This window comes from Carettochelys insculpta, chromosome 12 (assembly GCF_033958435.1).
Source record: "Carettochelys insculpta isolate YL-2023 chromosome 12, ASM3395843v1, whole genome shotgun sequence".
In the NCBI taxonomy this organism is placed as follows: Eukaryota; Metazoa; Chordata; order Testudines; family Carettochelyidae; genus Carettochelys; species Carettochelys insculpta.
Window position 1 is genome coordinate 2510156 of NC_134148.1, and position 22622 is coordinate 2532777.

Here is a 22622-nt window from a genome sequence, read left to right on the forward strand (position 1 = left end):
TGCGGGGACGCTGGAGGGAGACGTGCCACCTCCCGCACCCAGCCGGCTCGTACCACGCAGGAGCCAAGGGGGCGGGGTGCAGCCCGGGGAGCGCCGGTCGGGGGGGCCACGCTGGGCCATGGGAGCCGTACTTGGGGATGGGAGAGAAGATGCTGAGGCCGGCTCGGAACTTCTTGATGGTGCCGCTTGACTTGAACCAGCTGTGCCGCTTCTCCTGCTGGGTCTTGAGGAAATCGTTGCTCAGGTGTTTCCATTGCTGAGACGTGAACATCCCCAGGATCCTGCGGGGACAGCCAGAGGGGAGTAGCCAGGCCAGGCAGCGCCAGCCCACCGCTGCGTGGACCACAAATGCCACAGCCGGGAGGTGGCTCAGGGATGGGGCTGGTGGGGATCAGTGGCCACCTGTAACTCCCACTTCTCACAGGTCTTCTCTGCCCCCGTTCCACTGAGCACCAGCCTTCCCCAGCTGTGGGCACTGGAGGCCAGCAGCACCTGTACCAGTGCCCAACACAGAGTCAGATAACCTCTCCGCCCCAGGCGCAGGCCCCTGGCAATGCACCCGAGGTCTGTGCTAGCCCAGGGCAACTGGACGGGCGGTGCGCATGGGCCAGGGCGGCACGTGCCTATGGAGGGGGTGTGGGGTCTGGGATGGAGGCTGGGTGCAGAAGCGGGTGAGGGTAGGAGTGCGACAGAGCTGAGAGGGAGTTTGGGTGGAGGGGGTTGTGACTAGGGCAGGGAGGGATCTGGGTGCAGGAGAGGGGTTGGGGCCATGAGGGCTCCAGGGTCTTGTGACCAGGGGCAGGGAGTTGGGGTGCAGGAGGCGGTGAGGTGCCAGATGCAGGGTGTGGCTAGGACAAACTTATCCAGGTGGCTCCTGACCAGCAGCCAGCGGGTGCGTCAAAGCAGCCACACTCCCCTGGGGGGCACTTGGCACACTGCCTCTGCCCCCAGCACAATCCTGCTGCAGGGGTTGGACTAGACGACCTCCTGGGGTCTGTTCCACCCCTCATCTTGCACGAGTCTAAGACTGGCCGATTGTACGTTCGGGTGACACGCTCACTGCCTTACTTTTTCAGCTGAAGACCCAATCCGAACCCCTCCTTGTTGGACGGCTGGAAAACCTCGATCGACGGTTCTGCAGAGTGACCAGAGTCAGCCAACATCAGTACCAAGCTCCCAGCTGTCCCTTCACCCACCCGCTGGCCAGAACACAGCCGCTGTTTGAGCACGCACCCCAACGGCCTGCAGCAGCCTGGCCAGAATCACACGTGGCCCCTCCGACCGCTCCAGGCAAGTGGCCCAGAGCTGCCCACTGGTTCACCAGCAGCAGCCGGCTCTGCCCTCGCCGCACTTTGACACCAAGAGCTAGAGCCCTGGAGTCGGGCTGCCTGCGAAGGCCACACTTGGTGCTGCTGCCACTAGGGAGGGGAATGCCCCAAAGCTGCCCAAGTTTAGGCAGCCCGAACGGATTCCCTCCACACAGGCTCTGGCCCCGCCAGCCTGTCGTCCCCAAGGGTGCAGCCTCCCACAGGCTGCTCCACAGGAGGGGAATGCCTGGGGGGGGCCCTCCCGGCCCCTGAGAGCTCTGCACAACTTCCGGTAGCCGGGGAGGAGTGGCACTACACGCACGCGCTTGTGCACGCAGGCTGCCACTCACCGGGTCCATCCAGGTACTGGGAGAGGGAGAACCGCAGCCGCAGCACGATGGGTTCGGTCCGTAGGACCTTCCAGGCCGTCGACACCTCCTCCTGCAGGCAGAGCAGAGCAGAGCAGAGCTGGGCACGGCCATGGGCTCCCGCTCCTCCCCAGAGGGCCCGATCCCACAGCCCAGCCTCGGCGTGACGCCGGTCTGGGGCCACAGGACCGCCATTGCTCCCAGCCGCTGCCCGGTGTGGCCGTTTGGCTTCTCTGGCAGGAGGCCCCACGTCCCTCTGTTGCTGCGGCTCAGCGCTCCTCAGGAGCCTTTTGGCACCAAGATACATCAGACCCCAAAGCACCTCCCACCTCAGGGATCCCCCTTCTACATGTCCCCAGCCTCCGGGGGACTGCAAGCCCCCCACTGGCAGTAACTGCCTGTTGTCAGCTTCCGCCTGCACGGTGACCCTGAGCCCAGTCGCTGCAGGGAACGGCTCTGGTCCACCCCTGCGCAGGGCAGAGTAAACCCCACACAGCAACAGCAGGATTGCCCAGGGAGTCCCCCTCTGACGCCAGGAGGGGAGTGGGGAGGCTGCATTGTCCCAGGTCTTTGCATGCCCCAATCACTTGGAGACGGCATTCGCAGCCGGCCAGCCAACGGGTTTGTGCAAGGCACAGGGCAGGGGTGTGCCGGCTGCCACCCAGATCTCCAGCACCACTTACATCCAGGAAGCTGATATTGACGTGGAGGTCAATGTCCACATCGTCAATGGTTCCATATTCCCTGCAAAGACACAGGTCAGAGGTTAGCGCTGAGCCCAACCCGGGCCTGATGCACCACATTGCCCGGAATCACCAGGCCAATCCTAGGGCCAGAGCTGAACCCGAAGAGGTGGCGGGCAGCTGGTGGTCCTGGGCCAGGGGCCTCCAACCAAGACAGCAAGAGCCACTTTTTCAAACTCGGTTACAAAATCGATCCTTCCAGAGCCGCAGGCGTGTGACTACGAGCCAGGCCTCAGCAAGTGACGCCCACATGTCAAACGCCTTCCCGGACAACGGCTGCCCCCGGGACGCCAGAATAAGATACTTCTGCCCAGAAGAGCTAGGCCCCAGCTACTCCGCGGGCTTTTAAAGGCACTTGTAGAGTGCGAGCTCTAACCCAGTGGTGTCTGTGAGCAGGCCTGCTACTCATGGGCTACCTGGGAGCGGGTTGTGCTCCCCAGGCACTGGCAGATTCAGTTAGCTTGCAGCACTGATTGTCCTGGAGCTGATTCAGATCACTGAGCGCTGTGGGGTGGCAAGGTGACGGCCGCATAACCAGCTGGCCAGTGCTCCTAGCTAAGCCTTCCTGGCGCCTGGGACTGGCTTGTTGCCTTCTTAAATTGTGTCCGGGAGATTTCAGAGCCGGTCCGTCGCCTGGCCCTGGAGATACACGGTCCTATGAAACAAGGCAACCTGGAGCACGTAGCCTTGTGCACTGATGCTGGTGCTCTGTGTGCACGTCCTTCAGGCACTCCCCAGCGCGGGGTGGGGACAGGACACTGCTGTGCTCCCAGAGAGCCCGGGCAGTGGCACAGATGCTGCCAGCCTGGCTCACACGGAGGTGAGAGGGGTCAGACCAGCGCTGCAGGGGGCACAGCAGAACAGTTCAGGGCAGGGAGGGTTCAGGAGGAGCCCAGCTCCGGGGCCAGGAAAAGGACCCAGAGAAGCGGGGAGGGGATGAGATTCCCAAACCGCTCTGGACCTGTCCGGACCAGGACCTCGCTCACTGCAGCCCCTCACCTGCGCTCCGTTCCAGCCCAGACGCACAGCAGTAGGGCCAGCCCCCTGCCACCCTGCCCGAGCGCTGGCCAGCCCCAGCCCCAGCCAACTCCCGCCCTTGCCAGACAGGAGCGGAGGGAAGGGAGAGGCGAGTGCTGGCCAGGCTGGAGACAGCTGCTATTGTTCCAGCGCAGCAGGACAGGACCCTCTCCTGGGCGTCTGTCCCTAGGCACCTCTGAGGCCTGTTCCCTGCTGTGACTCTTTTCCCTCCACCCACCCCCACATCCAGTCCCAACCTGGGCCTGGGCCTGTCTCTGCTTCTAACTGGGCTGCTCCTGCCCCGCCCTGGGGCATTCAGAGCAGCACCGGCCCCTGCCAGCCCTTTGCCACAAGTGGGGGCACAGATACCCGCTCCAATCAGCTCAGGGGTCCTGAGATCCTCCTCCACTGCCTCCAAGGGCTCTGGGCGTTTCCACCCACCACGGAGCCCAGCTGGGAGATATCTCCAGCGGACAAGCAGCGATCTCCGCTCTCCGGCCGCGCAGGAGGAAGCTGCAGCCCGGGGCTGAGTCCCAACTCCCCACGCACCGGATGGACACAGCGTTCTCACTGTAGATCTCCTTCACGGCCTCGATGTCGGCGTCCAGCTGTGGGTGTCGGTACAGGTCTGCCGCACAGGTCCCCTGCAACACACCGCCGGAGGTCAGACAGGGCCAGAGCCAGCCGGAGCACCCGTGAGCCTGTTGCGGCGTTGCTCAGGGACACCTGGGGCTGGGATTCCAGCGGAGGCTGCAGGAGAGGGGCGAGGCCGCCCCAGCGAGAGGAGGCAGGGGCTGCTCCTTTCCGCCCGTCACCGGGACTGGAGCCCAGCGGGAGGCCTTGGGGCGCTACTGCAGAACTGCAGGCAGGAACCCCAGCATGCCCCAGTGCTCCGCCGCCCAGTGGAGGGGTCAGGGCCCAGCCCGTCTGCAAGAGGGGAACCAAAGGCCTCTGCCTCCGACCCTTGCAGAAATGCAGGTGCTGTGCTCCAAGTGCCCGGCCTGGGGCAGGGCTGGGGACAGGCCTGCCAGGCACCGCTGGCTCTAGGTAAGAGCCAGGCCTTGGTGCCAGCGGGCGCTGGGGCGTGGCTGTCCCTTTGTGGGACTGGACGGGTTCGCACCAGCCAACAGCGAGCCCAGGGTCCCTGCACACAGGGGACCGAGAGGTGGCCTCACTTGCCCTGCATTGCCTGAGCTGGTCCTGCTGGATGTGCCGTGCTGTGCCCACCGTGGGCCGTGGCCCCTCTGCCCCAGGCAGCGTGCAGGGTGCCTGGCAGCTCACCTGGACTCCATAGAGGAATTCCTCCGACTCGTTGTCTCCATCGGAATCATCATCAGTCCAGTACTGGCCTTTGATGTCCTGCGAGAAGAGGTGTCTTCAGCATGCGCCAGCCCCGGGCCCCCTCCCGTGGAGAGGAGCTGGGTCTAGGCTGTCCAAGGGCGGGTTCCCAGAGGCTCTGAGTTACCAGTGGGTTGGGACAAGGTGGGAGGAGGGCAGAACGGGCTGGCCCTGCTCTGGGGGCAGAGCAAAGACTAGGAGGGTGGAAAACACAAGGCTGAAGAGCCGGGCGAGAGAAGACAGGATGAGAGGCCGGGAGAGGAAGGGACGCAGAAGCTGCACCCCAGGTGCCAGCCATGCCCATGTGCGCTGGCCCACCCCCCTGCCAAGCCAGCCTCTCTTGGGGAACCCCAAACACAAGCTCTGGGCCCCAGCCCCGCTACCTGCCTGTGCCCCACAGCACCGTCTCTGCACACTGGCACAGCAGGGAGCCAGATTGGCACGAGCCTGGGGTCCCCCCCAACGCTGGCCCCTCATTTCCCTCCAAGCAGCTTGCCCACACCCCACACCGCAGCCCTGGGCTCCCCCATGCACCACACCTCAGCCCTGGGCTCTCCCACGTCCCACACCACAGCCCTGGGCTCCCCCATGCACCACACCTCAGCCCTGGGCTCTCCCACGTCCCACACTGCACCCCTGGGCTCCCCCATGCACCACACCGCAGCCCTGGGCTCCCCCATGCACCACACCGCAGCCCTGGGTTCTCCCACACCCTACACCGCAGCCCTGGGCTCTCCCACGTCCCACACCGCAGCCCTGGGCTCTCCCACGCACCACACCGCAGCCCTGGGCTCCCCCATGCACCACACCACACCCCTGGGCTCTCCCACGTCCCACACCGCAGCCCTGGGCTCCCCCATGCACCACACCGCAGCCCTGGGCTCTCCCACGTCCCACACCGCACCCCTGGGATCCCTCATGCACCACACCGCACCCCTGGGCTCCCCCACGCACCACACCGCACCCCTGGGCTCTCCCACATCCCACACCGCACCCCTGGGCTCCCCCACGCACCACACCGCACCCCTGGGCTCCCCCACACCCCACGTCGCACACCTGGGCTCTCCCACAACCCACACCGCACACCTGGGCTCTCCCACACCCATGCCCCAGCCCTGGGCTCTCCCACACCCCACACTGCACCCCTGGGCTCTCCCACACCCCACGTCGCACCCCTGGGCTCTCCCACACCCCACACTGCACCCCTGGGCTCTCCCACACCCCATGCCCCAGCCCTGGGCTCTCCCACACGCCACACTGCACCCCTGGGCTCTCCCACACCCCACACTGCACCCCTGGGCTCTCCCACACCCCATGCCCCAGCCCTGGGCTCTCCCACATGCCACACTGCATGCTGTGACCATCACTGCACTGGCCCAGGGCTCCTGCTTGTCCACCCAGCCTGCTGCCCTGCCCTGCTCACCATTTGCTTGGCGGGTCCCAGGCACTGCTCTGTCAGGCTAGGCCTCTCCCCTCCATGACACCAGGCGGCCTGGGAAGAGCAAGCCAGGCATCCAGGCAGCGTCGGGCCTTGACGTCAGGGCTGAGCTCCGGGCTGGAGAGTATCTTCAGCTGTTTCCAGGCAACCGAGTCCCTGGCCTCTAAGAGGCAGCCAGCATGGTGGTTACGTCAGCTCTGTGCAGCGGCTCAGGGCTGCTTCCAACGCCGCCGGCCCTGCTTGGGAACGCAGGCCCTGGTTAGGACAGCCACAGAGCAGGGAGAGCGGGCAGCGCCGTCGGCACCCCTCGGCCACCCAGCCGGGCTGGCGCAGTGCTAGCCACAGGGGAACCCTGCCGCCCCGGGAGAGCGGGCAGCGCCGTCGGCACCCCTCGGCCACCCAGCCGGGCTGGCGCAGTGCTAGCCACAGGGGAACCCTGCCGCCCCGGGAGAGCAGGCAGCGCCGTCGGCACCCCTCGGCCACCCAGCCGGGCTGGCGCAGTGCTAGCCACAGGGGAACCCTGCCGCCCCGGGAGAGCGGGCAGCGCCGTCGGCACCCCTCGGCCACCCAGCCAGGCTGGCGCAGTGCTAGCCACAGGGGAACCCTGCCGCCCCGGGAGAGCGGGCAGCGCCGTCGGCACCCCTCGGCCACCCAGCCGGGCTGGCAACATGCTAGCCACAGGGTAACCCTGCTGCCCCGGGAGAGCAGGCAGCGCCGTCGGCACCCCTCGGCCACCCAGCCGGGCTGGTGCAGTGCTAGCCACAGGGGAACCGTGCTGCCCCGGGAGAGCAGGCAGTGCCGTCGGCACCCCTCGGCCACCCAGCCGGGCTGGCGCAGTGCTAGCCACAGGGGACCCTGCTGCCCCGGGAGAGCAGGCAGCGCCGTCGGCACCCCTCGGCCACCCAGCCGGGCTGGCGCAGTGCTAGCCACAGGGGACCCTGCCGCCCCGGGAGAGCAGGCAGTGCCGTCGGCACCCCTCGGCCACCCAGCCGGGCTGGCGCAGTGCTAGCCACAGGGGAACCGTGCCGCCCCGGGAGAGCGGGCTGCGCCATCGGCACCCCTCGGCCACCCAGCCGGGCTGGCGACGTGCTAGCCACAGGGTAACCCTGCCGCCCCGGGAGAGCGGGCTTGCTTTCAGCAGGCGGGAACATGGGCCAATGCCAACCTGCTGCACCCAGGGAACAAGCGCAGTGGGAGAAGCCGGGCACTGGGCTGGCCCAAGCAGAGGAATGCTTCCTGGTGGCATCGGGCCTCCCCACCCCCAGGGAGTGAGCATGACACGTGGCAGGCCCACACCTGGCTGTGGGCAGTGCCACTCTCCATGCTCAGCCCAGCCAGCACGACAGAGAAGTGGCCATGTTCCTCCTGAGCCACCCCGACCCATGCACCACGCTACCAGGCCCAGAGCAGGGAGCCCACCCAGCCATCCCCACAGCTGGGGGGGGGGCCGCTCGCTGGAGAGCCATGGGTGGCGGATGCCAGGGTGCGAGGCTGGCTGTGTGTGGGTAGCCCCCAGCTACTGGGTGAGGGGCTGGGAAAGGGAGGGCCTGGCAGCCAGCAAAACCCTCCTCTTGCTCTCCCCGTCACTCCCAGCTCAACCCACGGGGAGCACGCAGCCACACCATCCCACAGCCCTGTGGCCACCACCCAGCATGGCAGGGTGCAGGCGTGCCCAGCCGCAGCAGAGGTAGAGGAATGCAGCCACTCTGGGGCAGAGCGCGTTGCTTAACAGCGCCCAGCAGCTTGGAATCCATCACCAGCTGAAACAGTAGGGCCAGCGCAGGGCAGGAGGGACCGGGGCAAGAACCGATGTGCCTTCCAGGGCAAAGAATGGCCAGGCACCAGGTCCACAAGCCACCTACCCCCACACACCACACCCGCCAGCTGCCTGCCACCCGACCCCTGCAGAAGCCAGTCCCCCTCACCTGCCAGCTGCCTTACCACCTGAGAAACCCAAACCCACCAGCTGCCCTGGCACCCACCCTACCTGCCAGTCGCCAGATGACCTGACCTGCCCACGCCCACCAGTCACTCCACCCCCTGCCCTGTATGCACCCGCCAGCCACTCTCCCACCCGCCTGCACCCGCCAGTCACCAAAACACCCGACAGTCACTCTCCTACCCGCCTGCAGCCACCAGTCACCAAAACACCCACCAGTCACTCTCCCACCCGCCTGCACCCGACAGTCACCAAAACAACCACCAGTCACTCTCCTACCTGCCTGCACCCACCAGTCACCAAAACACCCACCAGTCACTCTCCCACCCGCCTGCACCCGCCAGTTACCAAAACACCCACCAGTCACTCTCCCACCCGCCTGCACCCGCCAGTTACCAAAACACCCACCAGTCACTCTCCCACCCGCCTGCACCTGACAGTCACCAAAACACCCGACAGTCATTCTCCTACCCGCCTGCACCCACCAGTCACCAAAACAGCCGACAGTCACTCTCCCACCCGCCTGCACCCGCCAGTTACCAAAACACCCGACAGTCACTCTCCCACCCGCCTGCACCCACCAGTCACCAAAACACCCACCAGTCACTCTCCCACCCGCCTGCACCCACCAGTCACCAAAACACCCACCAGTCACTCTCCTACCCGCCTGCACCCACCAGTCACCAAAACAACCACCAGTCACTCTCCTACCCGCCTGCACCCACCAGTCACCAAAACACCCACCAGTCACTCTCCCACCCGCCTGCACCCACCAGTCACCAAAACACCCACCAGTCACTCTCCTACCCGCCTGCACCCACCAGTCACCAAAACACCCACCAGTCACTCTCCCACCCGCCTGCACCCACCAGTCACCGAAACACCCACCAGTCACTCTCCCACCCGCCTGCACCCGCCAGTCACCAAAACACCCACCAGTCACTCTCCTACCCGCCTGCACCCACCAGTCACCAAAACACCCACCAGTCACTCTCCTACCCGCCTGCACCCACCAGTCACCAAAACACCCACCAGTCACTCTCCCACCCGCCTGCACCTGCCAGTCACCAAAACACCCACCAGTCACTCTCCTACCCGCCTGCACCCACCAGTCACCAAAACGCCCACCAGTCACTCTCCCACCCGCCTGCACCCACCAGTCACCAAAACACCCACCAGTCACTCTCCCACCCGCCTGCACCCGCCAGTCACCAAAACACCCACCAGTCACTCTCCCACCCGCCTGCACCCACCAGTCACCAAAACACCCGCCAGTCACTCTCCTACCCGCCTGCACCCACCAGTCACCAAAACACCCACCAGTCACTCTCCCACCCGCCTGCACCCGCCAGTCACCAAAACACCCGCCAGTCACTCTCCCACCCGCCTGCACCCGCTAGTCACCAAAACACCCACCAGTCACTCTCCCACCCGCCTGCACCCGCCAGTCACCAAAACACCCGACAGTCACTCTCCCACCCGCCTGCACCCGCCAGTCACCAAAACACCCACCAGTCACTCTCCCACCTGCCTGCACCCGCCAGTCACCAAAACACCCGACAGTCACTCTCCCACCCGCCTGCACCCGCCAGTCACCAAAACACCCGACAGTCACTCTCCCACCCGCCTGCACCCGCCAGTCACCAAAACACCCGACAGTCACTCTCCCACCCGCCTGCACCCTCCAGTCACCAAAACAGCCGACAGTCCCACCAATCACTCTATCACCTGACATGCCCACATCCATGGTGGTGCACAGTCACACGTGCCTCGGTGCACATAGAACTTTATTCCACACATGGATGGAAAAAAATCTGCTCATGAATGAAAAAGGTTAGCAGGAACATTGCCTGCCACCTTATGTGCCCGCACCTGTCAGGCACCTGGTCTCCCGACCCACCCACAGCCTGCCGGTCACCCTACTGCCTGACACGCCCACACCTGCCGGTCCCCTTGTCTCATCCGCGGCCCCGCTGCACTGCCCGGGGCAGGACAACCAGCGATGGCACCGGGATTCCAGCCGCTCCCGGAACTGGGCCCCAGGTCCTCGGCCTGCTGCCAGGGCTAGCGCTATTCCAGCTGGGTCCTTCCTGCAGGCCCTTCCCTGCATTCTTTTCACCAGGGTGGGCAAAGTGGGGCCTGACCAATAGAGCACTACCCGCCTCTAAACAGACCCAGACATAAACAGGAGCAGTGAGGGCTGGTTGGTTGTCCGGGATCTGGGTTATGAGACAGGAGAGTCCCATCTCCTGGTGCACTGCTCTAATCGCTAGGCAGCACCATCTCTGGTTGCAGGGGCCTCCGTATTTACTACAGAAGCACAACCTGCAGCGACTCCATGGCCCCGCGTGCAAACCTGTGGCACCTTAGGAAACCCTCTTCCTCCCTCTGGCCGCCCTCGGACTCTGCTGCTTCCCGTGGCAGAAGAACAGCTGATCAGTTGTGCTCCGGGTGTGGGTGGGACCCTTCCTGACCCCTGCAGGAAGCCAGTCCTGAAGCATGAGGTTTGATTGTGCTCGTCATCCCCGTGTAGCCACAGCAAATGAGGGGAGCTCGTTAAAGGCAACATGTTCAGCAACCCCATTCTCCCATTGAGCCACAAGGGAAGGGGATGAGCAAGGAGAACTCACAGGCTCCATCCAGAAGGGAGCCCCAGATCCCTTCACCCTCCTCTGCGTGCCCACAGGATTTGACCAAAACGTCAGCTTAAAGTATGTGCCTCGTCTCGCCTGAAGGACCCCGAGTGCCCCCTGCGAAGCTGTTGAACATGGCAACTATCAGGCCTTTCCTGTGCTCCCAAGGCAGCGTTCCCAGAGACCGGGCGGCCCAGAGACACACCAGGCCCTGTCCCTTACACGCCAGCCCAGCGGCTGGGAATGTCAGCAGCAGGGGAGTGGCTCTTCCCTTTGCCAGCCCCGAGTGCTGTCCAGGAAGACATTGCGAGGCTGTTTGGCAGACAGGGACACCTGGAAAAGCAGGAGCTGGATCTGCTGCTGTGGCAGGAGCCAGGGCAGGTGAGGGCTGCCCGGGTCAAGGAAACACCTGCCACCGCCAGGCTCCGGGCTGGGCGGATGGAGCCAAACGCTCTCCCACGCATGAGGGCCGCCAGACCCAGCGGCTGCAAAGGGGTGAAAGAGCCCAGCCCGCAGCTCTGTGCCAGGGCTTCAGCACCCTGCAAACGGCCCAAGCACCCCTGCAGAGCAGCCCGGCCCAACAGGAGTTCCTTTCACAACCCCAGCCCTGATCAGCACCGGATGGGACATGGGTGGGGCCAGCTCTTGCCCGGTGGGCTCGCCAGAGCCATGGCCGGCAGGCAGGGCTGGCACCAGGCCGGCAGGGGCACAGGAGGGAGGAACAGGGCTGCTGCCATCCCCTGGACCTCTGTCCCACAACCCACTGCCAGGGCAGCTCCGCCTGGGGAGGGCTGAGGCCGGGGAAGTTTAGGACTCTGCCCAGTGCTCCACCCAGGCAGCACTCCTGCACCAGGCCCTGCAGCACCTCCTGCTGGGGACATGGGACTCGCCCAGCCAGATCATGGCATTACTGCCGGCTGTGCTCCCTAGGGGCGCTCCTGCTTCTGCTCCTTCCCAGCTGAGAGCAGCACCCTGGGATCAGGGCAAAAGCCAAGGTTGCCCCTCAGCAGCATCCCCGGCCCGCCTAGGGACAGCACCCAGCGCTGGTTCCCCCGCTCCATGGCCGGCTCTCAGACACAGCCGCGCTCCCCGGGGACAGAACCCTCTGGGGTTTTATCGCCACGTGACAGGACAGGGCAGGGCAGCACCCAGCCAGGGCTGCAGCCATGCTGCAGAGCAGCACCAGGGACCTGGCCTCCTCCCTGCTGCTGGCTGTGCCTGGGAGAAGGCAGACTGCCCTGGTGGGATCCTGCTGCTTGGGCACCGCTTGTGCCAGGTCCTGCCTGGCAGAGAAACGCCACCGCCGGCAGACCCTGGGCACAGGAGTGGCAGACCCTGAACAGGGCCCAGCACCTGGCTGGAACAGACCTGGGGCGGAACCGAGCCCCCAGGCCAGCTGTGAGCAGGCCGATGACAGGCAGGGGGGGCAACGGAGCCTGAACCTGGCCCTGCGTGCCCACCAGCAATGGCCCCTAGCGGGTGACAGCTCACCCTGCCTGCAGCCCCAAAGAGACGCCGGGGCAGGCTGCCAGGCTGCGACTTGAGCACGTCCCCCAGGGCCAGATGGCTGGAGGCACTGGAGGGTGAGCAGGGAACCCCCCCGCCCCTGCCCAGCTCCAGGGCCCCGCACTCACAGGAACTCCTCTAGCCAAGTCCCCGCGGGCTGGGGCTGCGGCCGGTCCGGGCTGGGGAGGAGCACTGCGGCGTGCTGGGGACGCTGGCCTCTCTCCACCCGCAAGCAGACAAAAGGGGGCCGAGGCGGCTGGCTGGCGGGAAACAAAAGGCTCGGTGGCTGGCTGAGCCGACCGGCTGTGCTGCTTCACTGAACAGGGCCCAGCGCGGCGGCCCAGACGGCTTCGCCCATGCTCAGTGCCGCCCGGGCTGGAGTCATGTGATGTTTTCAGCGGGCTGGAGGCAGGGATGCACAAAGCTCGCACACGCGCGTGCACACACATGGCTCATGCACCAGCCGGCTGGGCAGCCGTAGGCCGAGCCCCTGCCAGCCGGCTTGGCGCAGGATGGGGAGCCCACACGCTCCCCCTGGCCCTGGGGCGGCATTACACACAACAGCCAGCCCCTAACACAAGGTGGCTCTGTGGCTGCCCTGCCCGAGGGGGCTGGGGATCAGATCTCTGGAGGGGAGGGCGCTGTGCTGCCAGGGGCATCAAATCCAGCTTCTCATCCTGGGCCATGACTCCTAATGCTCCTTCCCACCCTGCCACTCCACTGCTCACCTGCCTGCTCAGCTGTGGCCGCCTGACTCTCACTCGCAGGGCCTGGGGACGATGATGAGGATGAAGAAAGCCTTTGTTTCTTCCTCCCTACCACCGGCATGACCCCCAGTCAGAAGGCTGCTTCCAGCCTCCCTGGTGGGGCCCAGCCAGCAGGGCCTTGCTGGGAGGAATTTCCCAGTTCCTCTGTCGAGAAGGTTGCTCAGGTTTCACCCAGACTGCCCACTTCCTAGCAGAGAGCAACAGCTATTCCCCGCTGTGGCCGAGGCACCTGGAGGTCTGCCACCCCCAGTCTGGGAGATGGATCAGTGCCTCCCAGCGGGGCAGGACAGAGCTTAGCAGGATGGCTCTCGCCTCGCCTGGGGGCCAGCTCCCCGCAGCCAGACATCTTCCAGGGCTGACAGCCTCCCCACAGCGCCCAGCCGCGGACCTTCTCCTGTGGGCAAGGTTGCTGAGGAAGTTCTGTCAGGACAGCGAAGACGCAGATCCTGCCTGGCTTGAGCCCAGCGATGGCAGAGAAGGTTCTGGCCTGAAGGACAGGGAGCTCCTCCTGCCTGCAGTCCCTGGACAGACTCACACCCCACTGCCTCTCGGGGCCCCCTTACCCGTGACTGGTACCTCCTCAGGATGGTGCCATGAGGGTGACTAGGCTTTTACACACACCCCTTTGGTCAGACTGTCAGCTGGCGGCCTGCAAGCCTCTGCCCCACTCCCATCAGTGCGGGGCCAGGCCGATGGCTTTCCTACAGCCTGGCTGTAGTTCAGGTCCCACACAAGGGAAGTGATGCTGGGGGAGCAAGGGCCTGGCTCTGGCAGGGGTGACGTCTCCTCCCTCTGGTAAGGGTTCCCCTCCGGCTTGTGGCAGGGAGGCTCACAACGGAGACACTTTCCCATCCCTGGCCCGACTTCCAGGCAGCAGCAGCAGCCTCAAGGGCTGAACTCTTCCGTGTCTGGCTAAATGGCTGACACTTTGCTGCTCAGACCAGGATCTCCCACACCTGCACCACCGCCAGCCAGGCTGGATAGTGGCAACGTGCGCTGCCTGCAGCTGCCTGTGAGAGCTGTGAAGGGGCACCCGGGCACTTCCTCTTGCTACCCCGGGGACTAGTTCCTGGCAGGTCCTGCACCCCTTTAGATCTCTCATTCACAGGCCCCGCTGCCCCCCTCTCTCACTCACTCTGTGAGCTGGACTGCGCTCTTCCCACACGACCCTCCAGCCAGCTCCTGCAAATCCGCCACTTCTGGGGCAGCAACGACCCATCGGGCAACCTCTCCCCAGCAAACTTCTGCTCCACTGCCCAGCCTGTGCCCCTTCCCCTGCGGCTGGTGGGGGAACCCAGGCCCACCCTTTACGCCAGGTCCCAGCTCAGGGTCCCCACCGATCAGCAGCCAGCACCCCCTACTCGCATGTCCCCTGCCTTGCTGTCATTTCCTTGAGCTGGTTTCTCCTCCACCCTTCCAGATACACCTTCCTTCAGCAGCCGGAGCCCCTGTGGTCTCTGCTCCCCCCAGGGCTGCCATCCATCTCTAACACCCCAAGACTGGCCACTGGCCCCACCTCTGCTGCCACTTTCCTGTCTTCGTCCGAGCCCTGCTTGTTCCTTCTCAGCTGGGTTCCCTCACGACTCGGGGTTCCCTAGGCCACGCCTGAGGGGGATTGGATTGGCCCAGGTCGGTTTCTGGTGGACAGAAGAGGCCCTGTCAGCAGCGCTGTGCAGGAACCCCCAGAGCCTAACGAAGGTGCTACATAGGATCATAGAACCCAAGGGCTGGAAGGGACCTCCGGAGGTCATCTAGTCCAGCTCACCCCTCCACCTAAAGCAGGATTAACCCCAACTAAATCGTCCCAGCCAGGACCTTGTCAAGATGGGACTTAAAACCTCTAGGGATGGAGATTCCATCACCAACTCTCTCGGTAACACATTCCAGTGCTTCACCACCCTCCTGGTGAAGTAGTTTTTTCCTAGTATCCAGTCTACACCTCTCCCTCTTCAACTTCAGACCATTGCCCCTTGTTCTGCCATCTGTCACCACTGAGAACAGCTTCTCACCCTCCTCTTTAGGGCTCCCCTGCAGGAAGTTGGAGGCTGCTATTAAATCACCCCTCAGTCTTCTCTTCGGCAAACTAAACAAGCCCAAATCCCTCAGCCTGTCCTCACAGGTCATGTGCTCCAGCCCCTTAGTCATTTTCCTTCCCCTCTGCTGAATCCACTCCAGCACATCCACATCCTTTCCGTAGTGGGGGGCCCAGAACTGTACCCAATACTCCAGATGTGGCCTCACCAGTGCCGAATAGAGGGAAACGGCCACGTCTCTAGCTCTAGCGATGCTCCTCCTAATGCGCCCCAAGATGCAGCTGGCGTTCCTGGGTACAAGGGCGCACTGTTGACTCGTATCCAGCCTTTCATCTCCCAGGCGAGGGCAGGGCCGCGGACTGCAAGCAGCACCTGTGCTCTTGACCGCCCTGGAGACGGTTTTATGTGGCAAATAGGGACAGCTCGGTGCAAGTGTCTCTGGCCAAGGGTCCTGCCCTGAGCTGGGGGGGGGGCGCTGCGTGGGGGAGTGAGGCAGGGCAGCCCCTGTGGCCCCTCCAGCCGCGGGGGCCAGCAGCTCCTGCTGATCCTAGTGGAGGTTTTGGCAAGTGTGCCCGGGAGCCGGCCTGAGACCCAGGAAATTCGTTGCACCCCCGACGGGAAGGGCTGCACAAGGTTGTGAGGGTGCCTGTGGGAATGCCAGGCTGTGGGGTCCCTTCCGGTGGCCGGCTGATGTTCCCAGCGCTCATGCTCCAGGGCTCTGGCCGCTCACCTGCGGGCCTCACGACCGGCTTTCTCCCCGCAGGCCCTCGGCGCACCCTGGTGGGCTTCGGTCTCCTCCCTCTGAAACATGCGGGACAGCCACAGCTGCAGAGGGGCCCCGGGGTGGGTGGGCCAGGCTCTGAGCTCTGGCTCTGTGGGGTCTCACTGGCCACTGCAGGGTGAGGGCACAGGTCACTTGTGTGGCCAAGGGTGTAGCTCGTTAACCATTTCCCACCCTTTCGCTGCCCGTGGCCCAGAACGGTTGAAGCTGCTATGGGCTGTGACCCTGGCTGCTTCCGGGCCTCAGGTGGTTCCCCCACCCCCCCGCGGGATGAAACGGGGGACAGCAAGACCCCCTCTTGTGCCCTCCTGCTCCTCCAGCTTGGTCAATGACGCGCACCCTGTCCTCTATCCCCGTGCCACTCTTCCGCTAACAGAGAGGCTCCCCGAGGCAGGGCCCTCCAATTGCTGCTGCCCTGCGCTGGAGGCAGATGCGTGACCCAGTACATCAAGCCCCTTGCCAGCCCCGAGCTCGCTAGGCCCCCTGGCCGTGTGCGCTGCAGGCCCTCTGGCGAGCTGCAGAGCGGGTGTGTAATGAGCAGGCAGTTATTTCCAATGCGCACAGGCGAAGCCGGGCGTCTGCAGGAAGCCCCGTGCAGGGAGACAGGAGCGGGCAGCATTGCCTCGGGGGCGGAGCACTTCCAGGCTTAGCCTCACATGTGGCCAGCATGCGACCATGCAGAGCTGGGTGGGGCGCACCGGCAGGGTCACTCACCACGGCTACCCGCCTCCCAGGACAGCGTCCCCAATGGCCGGTCTGCAGCGGGCACATGTCTGAGGAGCCGCTAGGCCTCGCGGGTGTCATCTGAGCCCAGCGTAAGGGGCTACCCTGCAACCCTCTCCCCCCGCAGACGCCTGCCACACACAGTCGGGGTCCTCTGTTGTCTGTAGGTACCAGTGGCACAGCTTCGGGCAGGTGGGTTTGCTTTTCCAGTGCATGATCACTGATGCCCATGTTCCCCGTAAGCTGAGCACTTGGACAGCCCCCCCCCCCACCAGCTGATTAGCAGAGCCCCACCAGCTGGCAGCCTGTGTTTCTTTTGGTGGTGCACATTGGCACATGCCTTGGTGCACATAACAATATTTATTCCACACAAGGGGGGGTGGAAGAAATTAGAGGCAGTGTTGCTGGTGACCCAGAGGGGAAAGGAGCTGAATTGGTGTGATTGGAGGAAAGGTCAAGGAGCGAAAGTGTGAATTCACCACCACCAGAAGGGAGACACGAAACAACAGATCTGCGGACTCGGAGCAAGGCAAAGGCTAGCTCAGCTTGGTGGTTTGAGCACTGGCCTGCTAAACCCAGGGCGGTGAGCTCAGTCGTTGAGGGGCCAGTGAGGGATCTGGGGCAAATAGATTTAAAGAAAAAGGAGGGGAGAGGGCTGGTGCTTGGTCCTGCCAAGAGGGCAGGGGACTGGACTCGATGACCTCCCAAGGTCCCTTCCAGCTCTGTGAGATGTGTAAAGCCACAACCCTTAGCCAGACTGTTCCTGCCGGGGCCTTGGGGAAGAAGGAAGGGGGTGGCCAGACAGGTCAGTGGAGCTGAATGACTCTCAGAGTTGTGAGTTTTCGGCTCCATTGCTTTGCTGTGTGAATGGTACATGCGCTGGCCACTGTGAACTGCGGGTCAGTTCAAGGCAAGCGTTGCTGTTCCACTAGCTCTGCATGGTGTTACCAGGACAACCTTTGCTGAGAAACACTAGTTTGCAGGGTGGCACCAGAGGCTGTGATCTGCAATAGGACAACAGAAGGCAGGAGCTAGGTGGGTGGAAGGTAAGAGCTGGAGCCAGCCAAGCTGCCTGCGAAGTCAGCACATCTTGGTGCCAGTGCCCAAACACACCCAGTGAGAAGGGAGGGGAGCTCTTCCTTGGCACTTGTACGGGAATTTGGAGCAGATTCTAGGCACAGTTTCCAGGTCTGGCCAAGACTTTCAAATGTGAGCAGTGTCTCAATTTGAGGGTCCAGCTGGAGACACCTTAAAGGGGCTCTGATCTTCAGAGAGAGCTGAGCTCTCGTGCCCTGACTATCAGCCCCTAGAAGGTACAAGTTGAACCTCTCTGATTCGGCGCCCTTGAGACCTGGTTGGTACCAAATGAAGGAATTTGCTGGACGATGGGGGTCACTATTGTCGAGCACTTTACCAACACTTCCACGGCTTGCTGGGCACTTAGAAGATGTTTAGGGGTAAATTAGAGGTAAGTAACAGCACAGAACACTGAGAGCCGGGGCTGGTGGCTGGAAATAAACTTTATGGGACCACGGGAAACTTGCCCACACCCATGCTAGGTGGTCATCTGTCTAGCTATAAACATGCCAGATGGCAGATGTTGCCAGACGAGAGTTTGCCGGAGTAGATCCATTCAACTTGTATGTTGAGTCAGGTGCCCCAAACCACTGGTTGCTTTTGAAAATCTTGGCTGAGGTATTTTGTGCTCCTTACAATGAAATTCATCATCACGAAGCCTCTGCGCCACTTACGCTCCTCACAGAGCTGAAGCAGGACTTAAGAGGGGTACAGGCCCATGCAAACTCCCCGCTGAGCTGGGGACTTTACTCCTTAGTGAAGGTCAGACAAAACAATGAGAAGCCAACGAGAACACAGCCCGCAGGCTCAAAATCCAGGGTGAAAGAGGGACTCTTGCCATAATAATTATTGCCTAGCACATGTCATCAGTAGATCTCAGTGCACGTTACTGAGGCCAGTGTGATTATCCCCATTTCACGGGTGGGGAAAACAATGCCTGGAACGGACCGTCTCACCCAGCAGGCCTGGGGCAGAGCCTGGACCAGAGTCCCAAGCTGGTGTTCAGTCCATGAAGAGAATGAGCCCTTGTCTGTCCAAAGAGCTGGTGCCTTGGCAGCTCTCCATGTGGCTCATCTCACCGACTTGCGCTGCTGGGGCAACTAGGACACATTTCGGGCAGGGAAGTTAGCTGGTTAAGCGGCCCTGGCAAGCCCTGCTGGGCCATACCATGCTGGGTCAGAGCAGCCCTGGCCAGGCAGGGTTTTGTGACTGTGCCACGCTTGGCCACAGTCCCCTTCAGGTGAGGCTTTCCATGTGCCTTTGGCTGGAGGGGTAGGCGATTGGTCCTTGGCTTCCTTGTCCTGATGAGCTACGTTACTCCTGCCCTTGTTGGATCATGTTGGCTAATGGAGCTGCGGCTGCCCTGCCCAGACTAGATGCTTCCGCTAGCAGAAACTGCACACGCCTCGAAAGTCTGGCTGGATTTCATCTGCCCATGAACACGCACTCCAGGGCCAGCTGAGGGTCTGGGCTGGCTCACCCCAGCCCCCCATCACCGGTGCAGAAAAACAGCAGAGGACCTCACTGATAGAAGGACCACAAAGGAGAGTAACAGCTCCAGGAACCTGCTCCAGCTTCCTCTGGGAGCCCCACAGGTGGCTGGTGCTGTCCCAGAGATGGGTGGGACTGGCTAGGACACAGTATGAGCAGGTGGGGACTCAGTGCTTGAGGGAAAAACGGAACCTGCAGAATGCCGTTGAGAGCGACACTGTTATTAACATCCCACATAAAGAAGCCGCCAGGAATGGGAAAGGACATGCTCAGCCCTCCAGATTTTCAGTGCTTCCCCTGCCACACCATCTTTCCAGCTCCCCTGCCATGCCCTCCCCCTCCTTTACCTGCTGGCCCCTTAACTCCTCCTGTTCGCCTTGCTGCAAAACTCTTCACCCAGAGTGACTCACAGTGGTCCTCCCTCTAGCCAGAGGGGCCAGGGCAGCACGTGGCTTCACAATTACCATCATCTAACATCAGAACCAGGGAGGTAAGCAGGCCCAGTTCCTTCGCAACGCCTTGCCACTGTAACCCAGGCCCACTCTCTGGGGGCTCTGCCCCCCAGGGGCTGCTGGCCCATGCACAGAGCTGCACCAGCTCACCCCAGCTTTGGCTAACAACTGGCTGGCTGCCCCTGCCGCAGGATGTTACACCACAGTCTGCAGGGCTGACTCATTCAGGAACATTTCCCTTTCCTCCTGCAGCTCGTGTCCCCCTGGCTGCAAACCGCCTTTTCCATCCAGCACATCCTGTTCCAACAGAGGCCCCTTTGAATCCTCAGTGGCCGAAATTCATCCTTACCCAGAAGGTGGGCGCACGGCCTGCTGCTTTCTGCGCAGAGGTGAGTCTCACTTACAGACAACAGGCTGTGGCAGCGAGGAGCATCACTTTGCCCACTTGTGTATGTTGTCAGGAGTACGTTGGTGCTTTTGCCGATGTAATTGCTGACAGGCAGAGCCAAATCTGGGACTTCTGGAGCTTAGTGCACAGGCCTCTACGGTCTGAGCGACAAGCCAGTTAGCTGTCAGCTCAGGCTGCCGAGAAGACTCTCTGTAAGTCCCACTACGTGGGCCAGTGAGACCCAGTAGGTGTGTGGGTTACGCTGGTATCATTCAGAAATCGCAGCTTGTTGCACAGTTCGGTATCACTGTGGTCAGTGTTTACGGGGGCTCCCAATGAGCTCTAACCCCGACGGGTGCGTCTCTGTCTTACAGCCACCCGAGGCTGGAAAAGGACCTTCTGCTTTTCAAAGAGGAGCCACCCTCCTGCCCAAGAGGGAAGGCAAGTAACGCACCTATGCAGACTGGTAACCAGGGACTGAAGGGCTGAACTGGTGTCCTGTCTTTGGGGTATGTTTTCTCTTACCTGGCCTGTTCGTCAAATGCTTCACAGTGGCACATGCATGTAAATGCGCAGAGCCCTGGCAGGTAGGTTAATGCTGTCCTCCCCCAGGCACTGAGAGCTTAACTGACTTCAAGGTCACCCTCTAAGCCTGTGGCGCCTCCTGGACCCAGGAGCATTTTCTAAGCCACAGCCAAACGCCTGTTTCAGCACCTGCCCTCCCACAGGCCAAGCCCCACCCCCCGTCCGCACACACACACACACTTAACTTCATCATCCGGCACCGGCAGGGCCGCAGAGTACAGATCACAGCACAAAGCTCCCACTGTGGGTGGCCCAGACCAAGCAGAGACACAGCCCTTGCCCCCACCAGCCACAGGGCTGCCACCATGGGAACAAACAGCCTGGCCTTGATCAGAGATGTCTCCTGGCCAAAGCAGTTAAAAATCTGCCAGTCATGACAGGCTGTGCTGTGCTGCCAATGGGCGTCACCAGGCTGCGTCTCACCTGGGAGCACTGCATTGGCTGGAGCGCTGCGCCCCACCAAAGGTCACAGTCCCTGAGTTGCAAGCAGTCAGGCTTGGACTCCAGCCCTCTTCTCTGATGGTGCAACGGCTGCAGGCTGCCAGCCCAGCCCAGCCCAGCACCCCACGAGAACCAAGCAGGAGCAGATGGGGAGACGGTTGATGACAAAAGATGACTCATCCGTCCTGCCAGCCCATTGAGGGAGGCGGCCTGCGGCTCACTCGCTGTTCATCCTGGGAGCTGTCTGGAACTGGGCAAGAAATTGCTCGTTTTCTTGTCTTCAGAAAGGACCCCGGACGCTACGCGTCTCAGTCTCAGCTTTTCCGACAGGGCCTCTGGCTATAACGTATAAGGGGTGGGAAAGGTTATGGCCATGGGCAATCTTCTGGGCAGGGACCTGGCTTCTGTTATCACCGCTATGGAAAGTACCAACCAGTGTTCCCTGCAAGCTGAGCCCTTGGGCGGCCGCCCAGGAGAGATTTTGGTGCCACCCAGTTGATAAGCAGAGCCAGTGGCCTGCTGGGTCAGTCACTCCACTGCTCTGTGCCTCAGTTTCCCCAGCAGTAAAGTGGAGATAATGATATGATGTCCTGCCCCTTTGTGAAGCACTTGGGGCTCTACTGATGACAAGGCTTACGTGACAGGTAGGTATAATTATTGTGTCAGCATGCTGCTTTAAAAAATCACAATGCCTAGAGTGCTTTTTGTGCCTTGGTACAAGCTGTGTTTCTGTTGGTGGCGCACACCTCCACGTGCCTGGGCTCACATAACAAAATTTATTCTGGCCATGGATGGAAAAAACTTCGAGGGAACAGTGGTGCTAACCACACGGTGGGGGTTACACGGTTAACTGCATCCAGGCACACCCCGCCCATGCAAAAAGCAACTGTCTCCTGCATCCCTTACCCTGCTCCTGTCCCCAGCAATGCTACTGGGAATGCGCTCTGCCCTGCCAGAAGGCTTTTCCTCCCGCCTCCAACCTATTGAACAGCAATGAGTTCCCTGCCTTCACTGTGGTGCAAAACGTTAACGGCGACCTACCACATTCTTGCATCATCAGCTCAGGGCACGCGACCCTCGTGCATTCCATGAATGCAGGAAGATGCTTAGTCCCGCGTGACTGAGGGTGATGTTGAAGTGTCAGCTCAGAAGGTGTGTTAGATGGACCCTTCGCCCCCCCCCCGTTAGCTAGCTGAAAAGGGCTGTTCCTGTGAAACACTTCCAATACTGCAGTGCAGGGGAAGTGTCTGAGGCAGCTGCAGCCCTGAGCAGCGAGCTCTGGAGGATGAGAGCATGCCCACGGCCGCGGGGTGGGGATGTTATCGCTGTAACCACGATGAAAGCAGATACGGGCGTGGTTTGTGGCACTGGCTGGCAGCAGAGATGAATCCAGCTGCAGGCCCTGCCTGGGGGGACCAGCAGGAAGGGTGGATCTGAGGATGGGCCTAATCAGTGCTAAGATGCTAGGACAGGCTACTTCCTGAATCTTCCCTCCTTCCATCACCTGTTGAGGAGGGGAGGCAGGTGGGGGCTTCCAGTCACAGCAGCTCTCATCCTGCCTAATGTTGCTGCTGCTCCACCCACTGGGAGCCCCA

General features: G+C 62.5%; 1 protein-coding gene across 30 annotated transcripts in view; it reads right to left on the minus strand.

Annotated features, from left to right (window-relative positions):
- Positions 1-12649, minus strand: part of PARP6 (poly(ADP-ribose) polymerase family member 6) — a 28788-nt gene extending 16139 nt beyond the window's left edge. For 26 of the 30 annotated variants that reach the window (XR_012647130.1, XR_012647126.1, XR_012647128.1 and 23 more), the window contains exons 1-8: positions 12418-12649; positions 6197-6447; positions 4717-4794; positions 3985-4079; positions 2359-2419; positions 1658-1748; positions 1069-1135; positions 54-281 (exon numbers count right to left, since the gene is read on the minus strand). Coding sequence is in view for 10 of the 30 variants with exons in the window: in XM_075006712.1 (XP_074862813.1) it covers positions 54-281; positions 1069-1135; positions 1658-1748; positions 2359-2419; positions 3985-4079; positions 4717-4794; positions 6197-6199 (623 nt within the window). In the remaining 20 variants the exon portion in view is untranslated. The remainder of the gene's footprint in view (positions 1-53; positions 282-1068; positions 1136-1657; positions 1749-2358; positions 2420-3984; positions 4080-4716; positions 4795-6196; positions 6448-12417) is intronic. The other 4 variants (XR_012647132.1, XR_012647133.1, XM_075006711.1 and 1 more) reach the window with 1 other exon arrangement.
- Positions 12650-22622: the final 9973 nt, after the last annotated feature.